Source organism: Fukomys damarensis, unplaced genomic scaffold (assembly GCF_012274545.1).
Source record: "Fukomys damarensis isolate Sample0158 unplaced genomic scaffold, DMR_v1.0_HiC HiC_scaffold_20, whole genome shotgun sequence".
Lineage (NCBI taxonomy): Eukaryota > Metazoa > Chordata > Mammalia > Rodentia > Bathyergidae > Fukomys > Fukomys damarensis.
The window spans coordinates 17782096-17798747 of record NW_022900932.1 but is presented as its reverse complement, the minus strand read 5'-3'; the positions used below and the strand labels follow the sequence as shown (position 1 = coordinate 17798747).

Genomic DNA, 16652 nt, shown 5'->3' with positions numbered 1-16652 from the left:
TATCTTTAATTGGTACCAGGGATCGTACTCAGGACTTTGTGCTTGCCAGGCAGGCACCAGCACCACTGAGTGACATCTCCGGCCCTTAAAAGGTGTATTTTAAATAGGCATTTTACAGAATATATCAATAAAAGTTAGTAAATAAACAATTGATAGGACAAGACAGTCAGGCATACAGTAGGCACTGAATAAATATTCACTGACTGAGTGATAAAGAACCCAGAATCAAGATAACTCCACAACAGGGTAGAAAAATCATATTAAAGTAGAGAGTCAAAATGGCAGGGGTAAGGAAAGCAGAACATGAGTTTAGTTTTCATTCTAAAAGAGTATCTGAAAAATCCAAGACAGCAGAGTGCAATCCAGTTATGAACTAAAAACAAATTCAGAACATGGAAAATACCTTTGTAAGAGAAATGAGTGATACTGAACTTTAAGTCTAAGGCTCATGCTGTATAATCAGTGTTAACAAAGAAGTTGGTCTGGACTGGGCGGAGAGGAAAAGACAGGGCAGAAGAGGCAAAGTAGGACGAACCCATGGAGCAGTAGCACACTCTGAGAAAAGTTAACTGGACATAGAGCGTGCTAGGGAATTTTCAAGATTCATATCTAAATGGAAAAGCAATTCAGTCCAGTTTTTCCCTTTATACAATGACAATTTTTAGACTCTTACTGGATTTTGTCATTGATCACTCCACAAATAAGCTTATTAAAATAAACTACTTGTAGCCGGGCGTGGTGGCACACCCCTGTAATCCCAACACTCAGGAGGCTGAGGCAGGAGGATCACTGAGACCAGCCTAGGCTACATAGTGAGTTCCAGGTCAGTCTCAAATACATAGTGAGACCCTGTCTCAAACCCGCCCCCGCCACAAAAAGAGATAAATAAGCTACTTGTGGGTGAAGGGAGGGCAGGGACAAGGGGAAAAAATGAGAACCAAGACCTGTCATGTAAAGGTAACAAGATCCCAATGATGAATGTAACTGTACTGTCTACCTAAAATGTGCCAATAAACTCAATGAGAGAGAGAAAAAAAAAGCTATTTGTTATTATGTACTTGATATTAGAAATACAGAGATAAATATGACATGGTTTGTCACGTTCACAGTTTTGGGCAGTAGAAAGATTAGTAACAGCAGAGGTTTTATAAAGTGCTACAGGACCACAGTGGATGGAGCAGCTAAATTCTGCTCAGAGCAATGACATCAGAGTAGCTTTTATTTAAGCCAAATCTTGAAGAAGTTGTCTCCCATGAAGAAAAAGGAAAGGGTAATAGGCCAGGAGCACAGTATGCACAAAACACAGAAATGAATAGCAAATAGTTTCATATAATTGGAATACAGGACAGCTTTAGAGGGAGCAAAAGGAGTGGAAGATGACACCAAGGACCCGGAATGAGTGGGGCTCTGTTATAAGCCTTGAATAAAGGAGAATGAGAACCACACTCTTGATTGTGAGTCTGCCACAATCTACTTTGTACTGAACTATTCCACATGAGACATCGAATAAGCTACGACTGAAATACAAGACTACTCTAGAATAAAAAGGGTTTAAAGGCCAACAATGGCCACACCTCAGGTTTGTAAAGTCTAGTTGTTCTCCTCTGTACCACACATACTAACAAAAACACGGTCTCCAATCTGCCATGAACACAGATCATACAAGCCCCTGCTGTTACTTACTCCAGAAAAGAAAGGAAAAACACATACCTTGCCATACATGGTCTTAAAAGCTGCTTTAATTTTTTGTCTCTGATCATTAGAGCGGTTGGCCACAACATCCACAATTGCCTGTTCATCTGTCCCTAGAAGAATCATAAATGTTTAAGTAAAGACTAAGTCTACTGGGTGTTCCTGTACATGTGACAGATTCTGTCACATGTACACAGGACTGGGTTTATGACATAAAGTTTATTTTTGCTTTAGAATCAACCAGTTTAACATGATAAAAGACAAAATCTGTTTTCCTTACCAAATCCCTTCATGGCTTTGCGGAGAATTTCTGCATCTCTCATAGCATCAAAGTTGGCAGCTGGCCGGATTGTCCCTTGAGTGCCCTGAGAACAAAAGGCATCAAATCCAAGTCACGATCTTCTGCTGACAATAGGCAACTGAAAGACTTTCCCAGATAGCACTCAGAGGCAAGAGGGCCAATGTTTGGGCTTTAAGGCAAGCATCTGAGCATTTTATTACCAGGAAAGACCTGTCCCACTTCTGGACAGATTCTTCTCCTGATAACAGATAGCAGCCATACACCAAACTTCCAGGAAACAGAGGTCAAACTTGTGAAATTAAAGTTATGGGGGCCGGGGACTTAGCTCAGTGGTTCCAGTGCCTGCCTTGCAAGCAGAAGGACCTGAGTTCGATCCCCAGTACAAAGAAAGAAAAAAGAGAAGAGTAGAGAAGAGCAGAGAAGGAAGAAAGTTATGATCTTCTTATGCCTTGGATTCCTTTTTGGTAGAACATGAGAAAGAGATTGATCTCCCTGTCAGAGGATCAAAGTGTTGAGATGAATGACAGTATTTGACTTAGAGGCAGAAGACAATAATGACTTCAGTGATGTATACAAAGGCACCCAATGAGTTTCAAACTAGCAATATAATTTTGTTACTTCCTACATGGACTCCAATTGTTAGACATATTGTATAATGAGAAAAAAACACAAAATAAAGGTATGTATGATTAGAGATTCTGGAGGGTACAATATTCTTCATCTATCTTATGGAAATAAACCAGAAAGCATTTTAAAAATACAAATCTACACAAAAATTAAAAATCCACCATTCAGCAAATACCATAGTAATAACTGTTTCAGGCAAGAAATATCAAGATGTTAATAGTGGGCAAAAGTATGGTGAGAATCATGAGTCTAACTTGGCAGTCACTGTCTTTTTCTTTTTTTTTTTTTTTTTTGTACCAGGGATGGAACTCAGGACCTCGCACTTGAGAGGTACACACAATGCCATTGAGCTAAATCCCTGGCCCAAGGCACCATCTTAAACAAGTGATTAAAACTAATTATCACCAGTAATTCCAACAAGTGCCTGTAGATATCATGTGCTAGGGAAACAATTCTGCGGTATTCCTACTACAGGCATGACCTGAATTTAATCAGAAGGAAACATCAGACAAACTCGGACTAAGAAATTTTTTTTGTTTTGTTTTGTTTTTTGAGACAGGGTCTCACTATGTAGTTGAGACTGACCTGGAACTCACTATGTAGCCCAGGCTGGTCTTGAACTCACACCAATCCTCCTGCCTCAGCCTCCTGAGTGCTGGGATTATAGGCGTGCGGTACCACACCCGGCAAGACCAAGAAGTATTTTATAAGCCACATATGGTGGCACATGCCTGTAATTCCAGCACTTTTGGAGGCAGAGACAGGAGGATTTCAAGTCTGAGCCTATCCTGGGCATTTTAGCAACTTAGTCAGACCCTGTCTCAAAAAAATAAATAGGGGTGGGTTCAATCCCCAGTAGAGAAGTGTGAAGGCCCTGGGTTCAATCTCCAGCAGAGGGGGAAAAAATAGATGAAAGAAAATTTTCTACAAAACAACTAATAGTGCTCTTTAAACGTATCAAGATTCCTTTTTCCCCACAACCCCACCAGCATTTGTTAATGGTTGATTTCATAGCAGCCATTTTTTGGGGTGAGGTGGAATCTCAGCATTGTTTTCATCTGCATCTCTCGAATGACCAGTGAAGTTGAATATTTTTACATATACTTATTTTCTGCTTTTACTTGTCTGAGAAGTATCTGTTCATTAAAAAAAAAAGAAAGAAAAGAAGGAAATGTCTGTTATTTCAGATGCCAATTTTTAAATTGGGTCTTTATATTTGGGGGGGCTCTGATATTTTGACTTCTTTTTTTTTGGTACCGGGGATTGAACTCTGGTCCTTGCGCTTGCAAGGCAGGCCACCGAACCGCTAAGCTAAATCCCCGGCCCTTGAGTTCTTTATATATTCTAGATTGTAGACCTTTGTCTGAGGAGCAGCCGGTAAAAATTTTTTCCCACATTGTGGGTTGTCTCTTAGTTCTGCTGGTGGTTTCTCTTGCAGTGCAGAAGCTTTTTAATAAGATGAGATCCCAGTTGTTGATTCTTTGCACTAGTTCCTGTGTACTGAAGATTTGTTCATAAATTTTTTTCCTATGCCAATGTCTTTGAGAGTTCTGCCTAACTGATCTTCCAGCAAGTTTAGTGTTTCTGTTTTAATATTTAGATCTTTTTTTTTTTTTTTTACTGGGGATTGAACTCTGGTCCCTGCGCTTGCAAAGCAGGCCACTGAACTGCTGAGCTAAATCCCCGGCCCAATATTTAGATCTTTTTTTTTTTCAGCTTTGAGTTTATTGGTACATTTTAGGGATACAGTACAGTTACATTCATTGTTGGGAATTTGTACCTCTACATGACAGGTCTTGGTTCTCATTTTTTCCCCTTGTCCCTGCCCTCTCTTCACCCCCTCCTCCCCTTCCCATCTACAAATACTTTATTTCCATCTTTTCATTATCTTACATCCAATATTTAGATCTTCAATTCACTTGGATTTTAGTTCAGTGAATGGTGAAAGATAGGGGTCTAGTTTTAATCTTTGGCAAGTTTTTCCAGCACCATTTATTAAAGAGGCTATCTTTCCTCCAGTGAGGATGGTTGGCTCCTTTGTCAAAGATGAGGTAGCTGAGTATGTCTGGAGTTGTTTCTGCATCCTCTTCTAATCTATTCCACTGATCCTCTGATCTATTTGTTTGCCAGTACCATGCTGTTTTTTTTCACAGTGGCTTTGTAGTATAGTTTTAAATTGGGAATTGTAATACCCGCTGCCATGTCTCTGTTGCCTAGAATTGCTTTTGCTATTCTAGGTCTCTTCTGGTTCCAAATGAAGTTTTTGGACTGTTTTCTCTAGTTCTGTGAAATATACTGTTGGGATTTCTATTGGGATTGCACTGAATCTGTATAACAGTTTTGGAAGTATGGTCATTTCCCCTATATTACTTCTTCCTACCCAGCAGCAGGGGATGTCTTTCCATTTTCTTATATTCTCTTCGATTTCTTTTTTCAGAGGGCTGGTGTTCTCAATGTAGAAGTCTTTTGCTTCTTTTGTTAGATTGATTCCTAGATACTTCATTTTTTTGGATGCTGTTATGAAAGGGACTGTTTCCCTAATTTCTCTCTCAGTGAGTCTGTTATTTGTGTACAAGAAGGCTATTGATTTTTGAGTGTTGACCTTGTACCCAGATACTCTACTGAAAATGTCAATTAAATCTAGAAGTCTTTTGGCAGTGTTTCTGGGTCTCCTACATAGAGTATCATATCATCAGCAAATAATGACAGGTTGTTTCCGTGCCTGCCTCATAAGTGCAAGGTCTGGAGTTCGGTCCCCGGTTCTGAAGAGTACCATATCAATGTTATTGTTACTTCCTGATTTTGATCACTATAGTGAATTTTCATAGAAAGTTTTAATGCTTGGAAATAGAATAAGTAACATATAGAAATTCTTTGTACTATCTTTGAAAATTTTTTGTAAGATATTCCAAAATTAGAAGTTAAAAAAATTTTTTAATACAATGCTATGAAGTAGTTTTCTTAAAATGCTCAAGTCAGGACACTTAAGAGGGATCGAATGATCCTGGTACTGAAAACAAAACAAACAAAAATTAAAAAAAAAAAAAAAAAAAAAAAAAAAAAAAAAAAAAAAAAAAAAAAAAGGAGGAGGGATGGAATGAAGCAAGATAATATAATATTCCATGAGTTTAAAAAAACTTTTTAGTTGTAATAATATTTTACTTAACCCAATATCCCCAAAGTATCAGCACTGAAATATGACATCAATATCATTCCAAGAAATAAAATGATCAATTGTTTTTAGGCAAATGAAACTAAATTTTTGGGGTTTTTTTTTGTTGTTGTTTTTTGAGACAGGGTCTCACTATGTAGTTGAGACTGACCTGGAACTCACAGCCATCCTCCTGCCTCAGCCTTCCCAAGTACTGGGAGTATAGGCGTGCGCCACCACGCCTGGTTGAAACAAAATTTTAAATTATACTTTTTTGCATGTGTGTGTATGTATGTCTGCATGTATGGTGCACAGAATGAAATCCAGGGCCTCACATGCACCTACGCAAGCACTCTACCATCAAGCTACATCACCAGCCCTAAAATAATACTCACTAAATACAGCAATACAATCAATACTTGCAAGGACAAAGTAAATGGGGAGAACAAGACATGACCATGCCAACAAACATTTCTTTCTTTCTTTTTGGGGGTACTGGGAATCAAACTCAGGGCCCCATACTTGCGGGGCAGGCACATTGCCACTGAGCTACAACCCTGGCCCCCAGTCTTTTTTTTTTTTTTGGGGGGGGGTAGTAGTGGGGATTGAACCCAAGGCCTTTGCACTGAACTACATCCCCATACCTTTTTTAAAATTCTGAGAAAGAGTTTTGCTATTTTGTTGAGTTACCTGTGGTAGGCTTGATTTTTATGATCCTCCTACCTCAGCTTCCCAAAGTTGCTGGCTCTATGGGTGTGTGCCTGACAGCAGTCTTTCAACAAAACTATTTTTAAAAAATAAATTTTATTTTATTTTTTTCCTTTCTTTCCCTCAAGTCCCTCCCCTCCCTATGTACAAAAGCTTTATTTCCATTTTTTCCTTCTAGCATCACTTTTGTTTCAAGAAAACTATTTTTAAAAATTAATTAAATGGTGCTAGGGATCAAACACAGAGCCTGACCATGCTAGGCAAGTGCTGTACCACTGGGTTACATTTCCACTCCCAAGAAAACAGTTTTATGGTCACTAATCCCTTCCATTTACAGATAGTTTACTACAGGACTTTATTCTATCAATAAGGTTTAGTATCCTTAGAATTAGGTTCTAAGGAGGGAATGTAAGCAGATAACTAACAAGAAATATTCCTATGGTGATTTTAAGGAAAAATTAAAAATCGTTCTACTTGTAGCAAATACTCAAGTGTAAATTTTTTTCAACATATTGCCCTTATATAAAACAATGTATCAAATAACTAAGATAGTTTTCTTTGGTGTAACTACTGTCACTTATATTCCAAGGAGAGTAGAAGCCTTACTGGCCCAGACAGTAACAAATTAACTGTCACTATGCATCCTCTGAGGATTCCCTCTTTTCTTCAAAAGAAAAAAAAAATTTTTTTTTTTTAATTTTTAACTGTAGGGGAAAATGTTGATATATTCTCTGCTGAGAATCTAAGTGTGAAGTAAATACTCAGGAATACTATCATCCACTTGGCTTTAATGTTCAAGGAAATCAGAGTCAGTGCTCTTATAATCAAAACTTGAAGGGACATTTCTCACTACTAGAAGTTCGAATCTTTGATGTCTACTTGATTCCAACCTTCCTGCTGAAAGCTGTCACAGACTAGAGAATTAAGATCAATCAGGAGAAGTCAGCTGGTTTAATTCCCCACCCAAGCCAGAAATTTTCATTTATTCTTCCTTGATTCACACAGATATTAATATTCTTATTCTCTCTCTCTCTCTCTCTCTCACACACACACACACTCACACACACACACACACACACACACACTTGCACACCTATAGTCATATCAACCAACCTCTACCTGTAGACTTTAATTACAGGGACCTCATCTCACAAAGTAGCCTATTCTACCCCCATCTGAAAGTGTTTCTGAAGACTATCACTCCATTAACTTCTACCTATGGGTTCTAGATCTAACTTAAAGTGCTAATTGTTACACAAAATAAGTTGTATGTGTATGTACTTTACTTTTAGTGTCTTATGTTTAAAAATCTTTTGTATGTAGTCACGTCTATAAAATTATGTAAATGTTTAATCTGAAACAAAATCTGAAATTCTCATAAACTTCACAAAAGTTAATTAACTACAGATACATAATACAATGAACAATCAACTTCAATAATAGAAGGCATCAGAGCCATATACTACTATGTGCTTTGGAGGAATATTTACACCATCAGTAAACCAGCACTGTGTAATGGAGCAACTGCTGGTCTGAAAGTCAGAAGAGCTAGAATCTGGTCTCAGCTTGGTCTTACACTAGCCATGTGGTCACAGACAAGTTTCTCAACCTCTCTGGAGCTTAAATTCTTCAAACAGGAGAGTGAGCCAAAACAATCACTAAGGTATTTCCTTTCTAATTGTAGTCCTTCTCTTACTAGCCCAGGACTTGAAAATGCTAGACATTCATGATCATACAACATGGAAATCAATAAGCAAATCCATTTGTGGCAGTGTCAATAGTTTTACATTGAAAGAAAAAAATAGCCTGGGATTTAGCGCAGTGGTTCTACCACCTGCCTCACAGGCTCAAGGTCCTGAGTTCAATCCCCAGTACCAAAAAAAAGAAAAAAATAGTTTTCATACAGCAAAAAAAAAAAAAAAAAAAAAAAATTTTAAAAAAAAAAAAAAAAAAAAAAAAAAAAAAAAAGCAAATCCAAATAAAAGCAAAGATAAAAGTGTTACATTTATGCTCCCAGTGACTTGCACAGGATATAAAAGAGTATGGCAATTTAATAATAAAACAGTATTAAAATAAGGACGCATCAGAGATTAGGTAACAATTTCATATAGTGTGAGAAACCTGCAGCTACTGAGTAATCAATTTAAGATTTAACAGCTACTATGTTTAGAGTCCTACAAAGAAAAAACCCATATAGTTGAGTCCAAGAAAGTGGCAAGAGACAAGTACATGAGATGACATAGACAAATGAGGCCACAGATACAGAACCCAGTGATTAGTGAACATAAGAAAACCTTACTCACTTCACTGCTATAATCCAAAGAAACAGGAGAGAAAACAGGATAGGAAGGGAAGGATTCTGTACTCATCTGAAAGAAGAGTGAAAAGTTATAAAGGCAAAGTAGAAAACAAAACCACCCTTCAAAAATCATTGGCAGAAATACCAACTACAGCTGGGGATTTAGCTCAGTGGTTCTGCTGCCTACCTCACATACACAAAGTCCCAAGTTCGATCCCCAGTACCAAAAAAAAAGAAAGAAAGAAATACCAATTACTGAGACACCCAAATTAATAGTTATGATGGTTGGTAAGGGCAGGGCAGATGAAAAAGAATTAAAACCAGTATTAGGAGCCCAAGTTTATCTCAAGGATCAAGTTATGGGCAGCATCATCTGGAAGAAAAGCCTATGCTTGACTTATCAAAGTTATCAGGACAGAACTTAAAGCAGACAGACCAAAGAAAGGCAAGCACAGGGTGTATCAGAAGCAAACATTAAAATCTTAAATTACTGGGAAAAATCATTCCCCTATTTCATGGAAGCCACTAGTGTCAGCAAAGGAGTGGTACCCTTGTCCAGTTCATTACCCAGACCGAGCTCAAAAGGTCAAAGAAAAATACCTGGCTAGGGTAAGGAGTCTGTCCCCCAGGATACTGAGAGGGCATCTGTCCTCCTGGATACTGAGAGGGCATCTGTCCTCCAGGAAAGCCACCTGTATGTTAAAAAACACATACACACACACACACACACACACACACACACACACAGAACAACAGGTTATATTACTTAATTTTTTCAAAACTATTCATTGATCGCTATGAATACAATAACATAAGAACATGCATTCATACTGTGTCATTCACTAGGATAATTTTTTTACATACCAGTATCATGATTTACTGAATCTAAAACCAAATTTTTTCACAAAAACATTTCCCTCCTATTCTTTTTGTGAAAGGATCTCTAAAAGGCTAAATTGCCGAGGCTGGGCCTGAACTTGAGATCTTTCTGCATCAGCCTCTCAGAGTGTTGGGGTTATAGGCAGATGCCATCACACAAGACTATAAGAACCTTGGGCCAGAGATTTATCTCTGGCACCGCCTATGCCTATCTTGCAAGCGCAAGGTCCTGAGTTTGATCCCTACTACCAAAAAAAAAAAAAAAAAAAAAAAAAAGACTATAAAAACCTTTTTAATATTCCATATTTTACATAAGATCCCAACAAATAATATTTTTAAAAAAGAAAACACTTTAATTAAATTCAGTTCTAGGGCCGGGAATTTAGCTTAGTGGTTCTGCTGCCTGCCTCGCAAGCACAAGGACCTGAGTTTGATCCCCAATACCAAAAAAAAATAAAAAAACAAATAAATTCAGTTCTAACTCCACCTGAAATGGCTGATAATAGAAAGCTGAGGCAGGAGAACTGCCACAAGTTTGAAGGTAGCCTGGTCTGCATAGGGAGTTCAAGGCCATCCTCAAGCAAATAGTGAGACCTTGTCTCCAAAAAAACAAAACAAAACAACCTAACCTGGGGCCAGGGATTTGGCTCAGTGGTTCTTCTGCCTACCTTAAAAGTGCAAGGGTCTGAGTTCCATCCCTGGAACCCCCAAAAACAAAACAAAACCCAACCAATCAAGCAACCAAACAAACAAAAGATATGGCTGACAGGGTGGCTTCATTTATGGTATGGACTTGGGCAGAGATGTTCCTAAAGGATTTACTTTTTGGCTTTGGAACAGATCTTTTAACAGAAAAAGTGGCTACTTGTCTCCATTTTAGTAAGTTCGTCCATCTAGTTAATATATTTAATGAAACCAAGTATTTAAAATTACTTATAGAAACACATGAGAGTTCACTGAGGACAAACCTAAACATAAACCTAACTTCTTTCCATAGAAGTTGAAAAATGTATGGTGTATAACACTGTTTCTCTCCGGGCAGCTGGTACCTACCAGGTAATGGGCCCTGTGCTGGTCCACTACCACCGTAAGTCTGTGCGGGTGGCTGGGGGTAGCCAGAAAAACCTGATCCACCTGGTGGGGCTCCAAATCCTTGGCCTGGAGGAATGACAGAAAAGAATAGTCCAACAAAGTATATTGAAAATGTCTCATGACTGCAGAGAAAACTTCAGAAAAATATTACCAGCTGAGAAACTGCTATAGTAGCAGGCTTGTCTGTATTTCAATCTCTCATCAATTCCTCCCACAGTAAAAAACAAATTTAAAAGTTTTACTACATTCTTTTTCTTTATTAAGTTATAAGACAAATTGCTAAAGTTTTGCTTTTTTTTTTTGGTGTTTTGAGACAGGGTCTCACTATGTAGTTGAGACTGACCTGGAACCCACTATGTAGTCCAGGCTGGTCTCGAACTCCTGCCTCGGCCTCCCAAGTGCTGGGGTTACAGGCGTGAGCCACCATGTCCGGCAGCTAAAGTTTTGCTTTTAACCTTCAGATAAAGCTGTCCTAATGGTCACAGTCATGCTAACTAAAGTGCCTTATTCAGTTAAGACTATAAATACTTCAAAGTGTTATTATTAAGACATTCATACCTTAAAGTTTATTCCTTAAGACTACTTCCACCTTTCAGACCCTCTAAGAGCTTTATCCCCCTATCTTGCCATTTAGGTCTTTAATAGCCAGTTAGCTAAGAGTGAAGCTTGATCTCTTACCAAAAAAAAAGAATGAAGAGGTTAAAAGAGAAAAGGCACTTCAACAATCCCCAATCACTACCAATTTCACAAGCCCTAACTCACCTCCCGGGTAGGGTGGAGCTCCCCCTGGCTGTGGGGCACCAGGACAGCCTCCAGGGGCTGGATAACCTCCAGGTGCAGGGTAGCCTCCAGCTCCTGGGTAACCGCCACTTGGTGCTGGGGGGTAGGCACCTCCTCCCATTGGAGGAAAGCCACTAGGATAAGCATACTGACCAGGCGGGGGAAAAGATGACTCCTGACCCGCAGGCTGGAAAAATCAGAAAAATTTTCAATTGAATATGATCATAGAGAAATATGACCTATCTTTTAAAAAGGAACAAAGATTACTATACATGTCTCCGTTTTTTGTTTTTATTTTTTGGTATTAGAAATAGAACTCGGGATCTTATACTTGAGAGGCAGGCAGCACCACTGAGCTAAATACCTGGCCCCCCATTTTTTTTTTTTTTTTTAAACTTTTTAAATTTCTACTGGGTGTGGTGGTACACACATGTAACACCAGAAGTCAAGAGGCTGAGGCCAAGAGGATCAGAGTACCAGGCTAGTTGTGGCTACATAGTGAGTTCAAGGCCAGCCAGACCCCATCTCAAAAAAACAAAACAAAACAAAACAAACAAAACAAAACAAAAATACATATATATAAAAGTTTCATTAGAAATCCTGGTGTCTCGAAATAGTTTATCAGGCTGGGCATGGTGGTGCATGCCTGTAATCCCAGCACTTGGGAGGCTGAGACAGGAGGATTGCTGTGAGTTTGAGACCAGCCTGGGCTACTTAGTGAGTTCCAGGTTTCTGTCAAATACATAGTGAGACCTTCTAAAAAAATAACAACAAAAAAAAGTTTATCGGTATTATACTAGTTTTTCAGGACATTTGTTTCCAGACTCAGTTAAACTTAATTCTATTTGGGTCAGGGAAGAGGGCTCCATTTTTCTACTTAAGAGCCAGAATTAAGGGGCCGGGGATTTAGCTCAGTGATACTGCACCTGTCTTGTAAACAGGGTCCTGAATTCGCTCTCCGGTACCAGAAAATAAACAAATGCATAAGCCAGAACTAGGTTCTTACTAAGCCTTAAAGCTTTGGAACAACAAAGCTCATTTTTCTAACCTCTAGAAATAGGGTAAAGATCTTCTTCCTCTTTAGCCTAAAGAGAGGAATTTGTGGCTCTTGCAATATATCTGGAGTTATTGTATAAGATTCAAGAAGTAGCCCAAGTCACACAGGGTGTAACATTTTGGATGTTAGTTCAGACCAGACAGTGTTTAAGAGTAGCAGAGATTATTGTGTTTGATAAACTCTAGCCAGGTGTTGGGGGCATGCTATCCCAGCCACTTGGAAGGTCCAGGCAGGAAGATTATTGGGACTCAGGAGGTCAAGGCCATGCTGGGTAACATAGTAAGCCTTTGTCTCTAAAGATTAAAAACAAAAACAGATTCTCCCCAGCTACAAAATTATAGTACCACCTTGCAGTTAGCTAAGAGGACATGACTGAATACTTATGAGTGAATACAGAAATGATGCACATCATGTACAGGTTGGCTCTAAAAGTCTCTATGCTCCCTCTCTTCCATCATCTGCCAGCCAGATGCAGAGGATGCAGCAGAGGACTCTGAAGTGCTTAAAGGATGATGTGATCAGTACAAGGAATCTATAAACTAAAATACTGTAAGAAGCAAGTCCTCTCCCAACCTCTTACTACCCCCTAACCTGACACTGACTTCCAGGAAACTGAAGCAAGCAAAAAATAACTTTTTACTGTGTTGAGCCATGGATATTTTAAGATTGTCTATTTTAGCTACTGATCTGAAATGGTTGCTAGAGTTTGATTTAGTACATAGGTGTTTGGAAACATTCATAATTCTCATCTTAACCTATGATAAATTCAAGAGAGCTACATATTCACTTTGTAGAAAGGTATGTACATTGTCATTCACATGTATAGGCTCCTCTTTATAGTCTCCCAGAGTTAGATAACAGCCTTATATACTTATAAACATAAAGCTGAAATGCATTAATTCCTATGTCTCAACTAAGAGTTTAGTCCTCAGAACAGTATAGCTATCAAGTCCAGGGCCCACTAATACACCATGTTTGACTTCTGAGTCAAGCTCTTAATTATTTAAACCTAACACAAAGGTTAAAAAAAGTGATTCACAGGATCAGTTTAGATTACATACTTGTTTTATTGGCTGACATTGCAGCAATTAACTTTTTTTTTTTTTTTTTTTTTTTTTTTTTTTGGTGGGGATTGAACTCAGGAGCTTGTGCTTGCAAGGCAGACGTGGTGTCACTGAGCTAAATCCCCAGCCCCAGCAATTAACATTTCTAAAAACTGACTTGCAAATTTCAAAACTTTGGGCAATTTCACATAAAATTCAGGTTTCTGGCTTTAGCTGAAGTACTAAAATAATCGCTTCTTGATCTTTTGCCAAGATCAAATGAAGTACTAAAATATCCAGCAGTACTAGATTGACCCTCTGCCTGATCACATGGGGCCAGAGATGAGCAGCCATTGATTTCCACACACACAGAAAAGTTCTCCCTGGTTTCCCCACAACACCTAACTTCACTCACTAATTCTACTCAGTACCTCTGTGCACTTGACTTATGACTTCTGCTCTAGTACATCTAGAGGTCTGTCATGAGATATTCCTATGTTTCAGGGATCAGAGTCATTTTTTTATCTGAAGTGGCAATACTTACAGGATATCCAGGAAAAGGCGGGTAGCCTGTTGGGGGATAGCCTGGGTATGACATTCTGTAACAACAATAAAAAATGTCCTTTGTAATTTCTTGTATGTTTTAAGGCCTTTGAAGATACACAGATACACGTGTAATCATACACACATACTGTTTTATGGTATTAAAAGGTGGACATTAGGGGTATATGCAACACGAAAATGCTTCATTTGACCATATGTACAGTAAGGAATTCATTTATGTTTTCATACCATGCAGTTTGTCATATGAATTCCACCAGTACTATTATTTATGGAATATTTTAGACCAATTAATTTTCAGTTAAATTTATTTTAAAAGTATGCATCCTTTCACTTTCATAAATGGAAAACTTGGAATAGTTTTCCTGACACAAAATGAAGGTAACAATAAAATAAAAATATAATTATTAAAAGAAAAAATGCTTTCCAGGAGCTATAGAAATTCCTCTATATGGAGACATAACCCCAATATGGGAAATGATGGTTTAAGAATGAAAGAAATGAAGAAGAAAATAAGAAATAAGAAGAAAGAAATGACATATTGGTCTAGAAATGTTAATTTTTTTAATTTTTATTTTTTTATTTTTTTCCATTTGTACAGGGGTAACGCACTGTATTAAATATGTACGGTCATATCTACGTGTGTTTGATTACAGAAACGAATAAAGTATTCTCTAAATAATGAAAAAAAAGAATAAGATAAGACTGCAAGAGCAAGAAGCAATTTAAATATGTTCAGGGACCATTTTCTTCTTCAGAATTAAGGATTATTTTAATCTTACATCATTGCCTTTTCTCTTTTACTTTCCTTTTTAGTTTTATTTTAGTATTCCCTATTTTTAATGTTCATACAGAGATTTCTTTAACTGAAATACCGAATAGTTTTTCTGGTGTGAAAAACTGTAATAGTACACAGGATCCTAATGAGATAATTAATAATGTGAAATAGGAAGTAAAGGGCTAAAGGTGTAGGGAAAGTGGGAAGGGTGGGGGAAAGGTGATAAGGGTGAGGAAAAAAATAGGAGAAGTTGAAAAAATGGAAATAAAGTGTTTGTAAATGGGGAGGGGAGGAGAGGGTGAAGGGAGGGCAGGGACAAGGGGAAAAAATGAGAATCAAGACATATTATGTAAAGGTACAGGATCCCAATAATGAATGTAACTGTATTGTATACCTGGATTGTACCAATAAACTCAATAAAAAGAAAAAAAAAATTTAAAAAAAGAAGAAAGAAATGAAATGAAGAAAGAAATAAGAAGAAATGAAGGCTTAAGAGTTAACACTCTGAGCCAGGTTTAGTTTAGGTTTAGCCAGGTTTAGCCAGGTGAGGGCCTATGGTCTGAGCTCCTCAGGAAGACAGAGGATCCTTAAACCCAGGAGTTCAACAAAACAAAATTATGTTCTGGAGTAACACATATTGGATTAAATCCTGGCTTTTATTTTTTTAACTTTTAGTTATGAAAAATTTTAAACTATCCAAAAGCCAAGATAGTGCTGGGGATTTAGCTCAGTGGTTTTGCCGCCTGCCTTGCAAGTCAAGGGCCCCAAATTCAATCCCTGGTACCCAAACAAAAACAAACAAACAAAAGCAAAGATAAACCCCATGGGCATCTCTCAGCTGCAATATTTACTAATTCATGGCCATATCTCTCACTTTTAACTACTCCACTGGATTATTTTAAGGAGATTTCAGACACTGTGTCATTTTAGCTTACTTATGTCTTAATATATATACACACTTCAGTATATTGCTTTATAAACATGATTACTTGTTAAATAATTATCCACGTTGTTTAAAAAAATATATCCATGTCATTATAATACCTGAAATTAGCAATTATTCCTTAATACCATTAATGAGTTAGTGCTAAAAGTTCCAATTATCTTCTAAATGTTTTTATTTTTTGTTTTGCATTAACTTATTATAGAAGATTTCAAACATATTCAAAAGGAGAAAAAAGTTTCAGGTAGAAATACATGGTATTAATGAATCACAGTTCTGACCTACAAAGTCAGTTTTAGCAGATATCCAGTCATAGTCAACCCTACCCCCAACCACTATGCTCCTGAGGTTATTTTAAAGCAAACCCTCAGACATCCCACCAAAAAATCATGAGGATTTCAAGATCTTCTCAGTCAAAACAAACAAAAAAACCCCACAACTCCTTTTTTTTGATACCAAGGATTGAACTCAGGACCTCACACTTTCAAGGTAGGTGGTGGAACCAATGAGCTAAATATCCAGCCCTTCCCAGCCCTCTTTTAAAGCGCATACTGTACTTTACATTTTTAACAATTCCTTAACATCATCAAATACTCAGTAAGTGTTCAGATTTTCCCCAAATGACTCAAAATATTTTGTTATTAAAAATCAGTGTGTGTGCATGTATATATACACACACACTGATTTTTAATATATATACATATATATATATTTTTTTTTTCCATATATCCTAACCAGGTG

The 16652-nt window shown here is 37.7% G+C and overlaps 1 protein-coding gene across 5 annotated transcripts in view; it reads right to left on the bottom strand.

The window, feature by feature from the left end:
• Nucleotides 1-16652, bottom strand: part of Anxa7 (annexin A7) — a 30149-nt gene that overhangs the window by 7511 nt on the left and 5986 nt on the right. The window contains exons 2-8 of one of the 5 annotated variants that reach the window (XM_010606917.3): nt 14174-14228; nt 11512-11716; nt 10711-10815; nt 9379-9470; nt 8783-8848; nt 1973-2057; nt 1711-1805 (exon numbers count right to left, since the gene is read on the bottom strand). In XM_010606917.3, the coding sequence (XP_010605219.1) occupies nt 1711-1805; nt 1973-2057; nt 8783-8848; nt 9379-9470; nt 10711-10815; nt 11512-11716; nt 14174-14227 (702 nt within the window). In that variant the 5' untranslated portion in view covers nt 14228. Of the gene's footprint in view, nt 1-1710; nt 1806-1972; nt 2058-8782; nt 8849-9378; nt 9471-10710; nt 10816-11511; nt 11717-14173; nt 14229-16652 lie in introns of those variants that run through there. The other 4 variants (XM_010606922.3, XM_033766542.1, XM_010606930.3 and 1 more) reach the window with 4 other exon arrangements.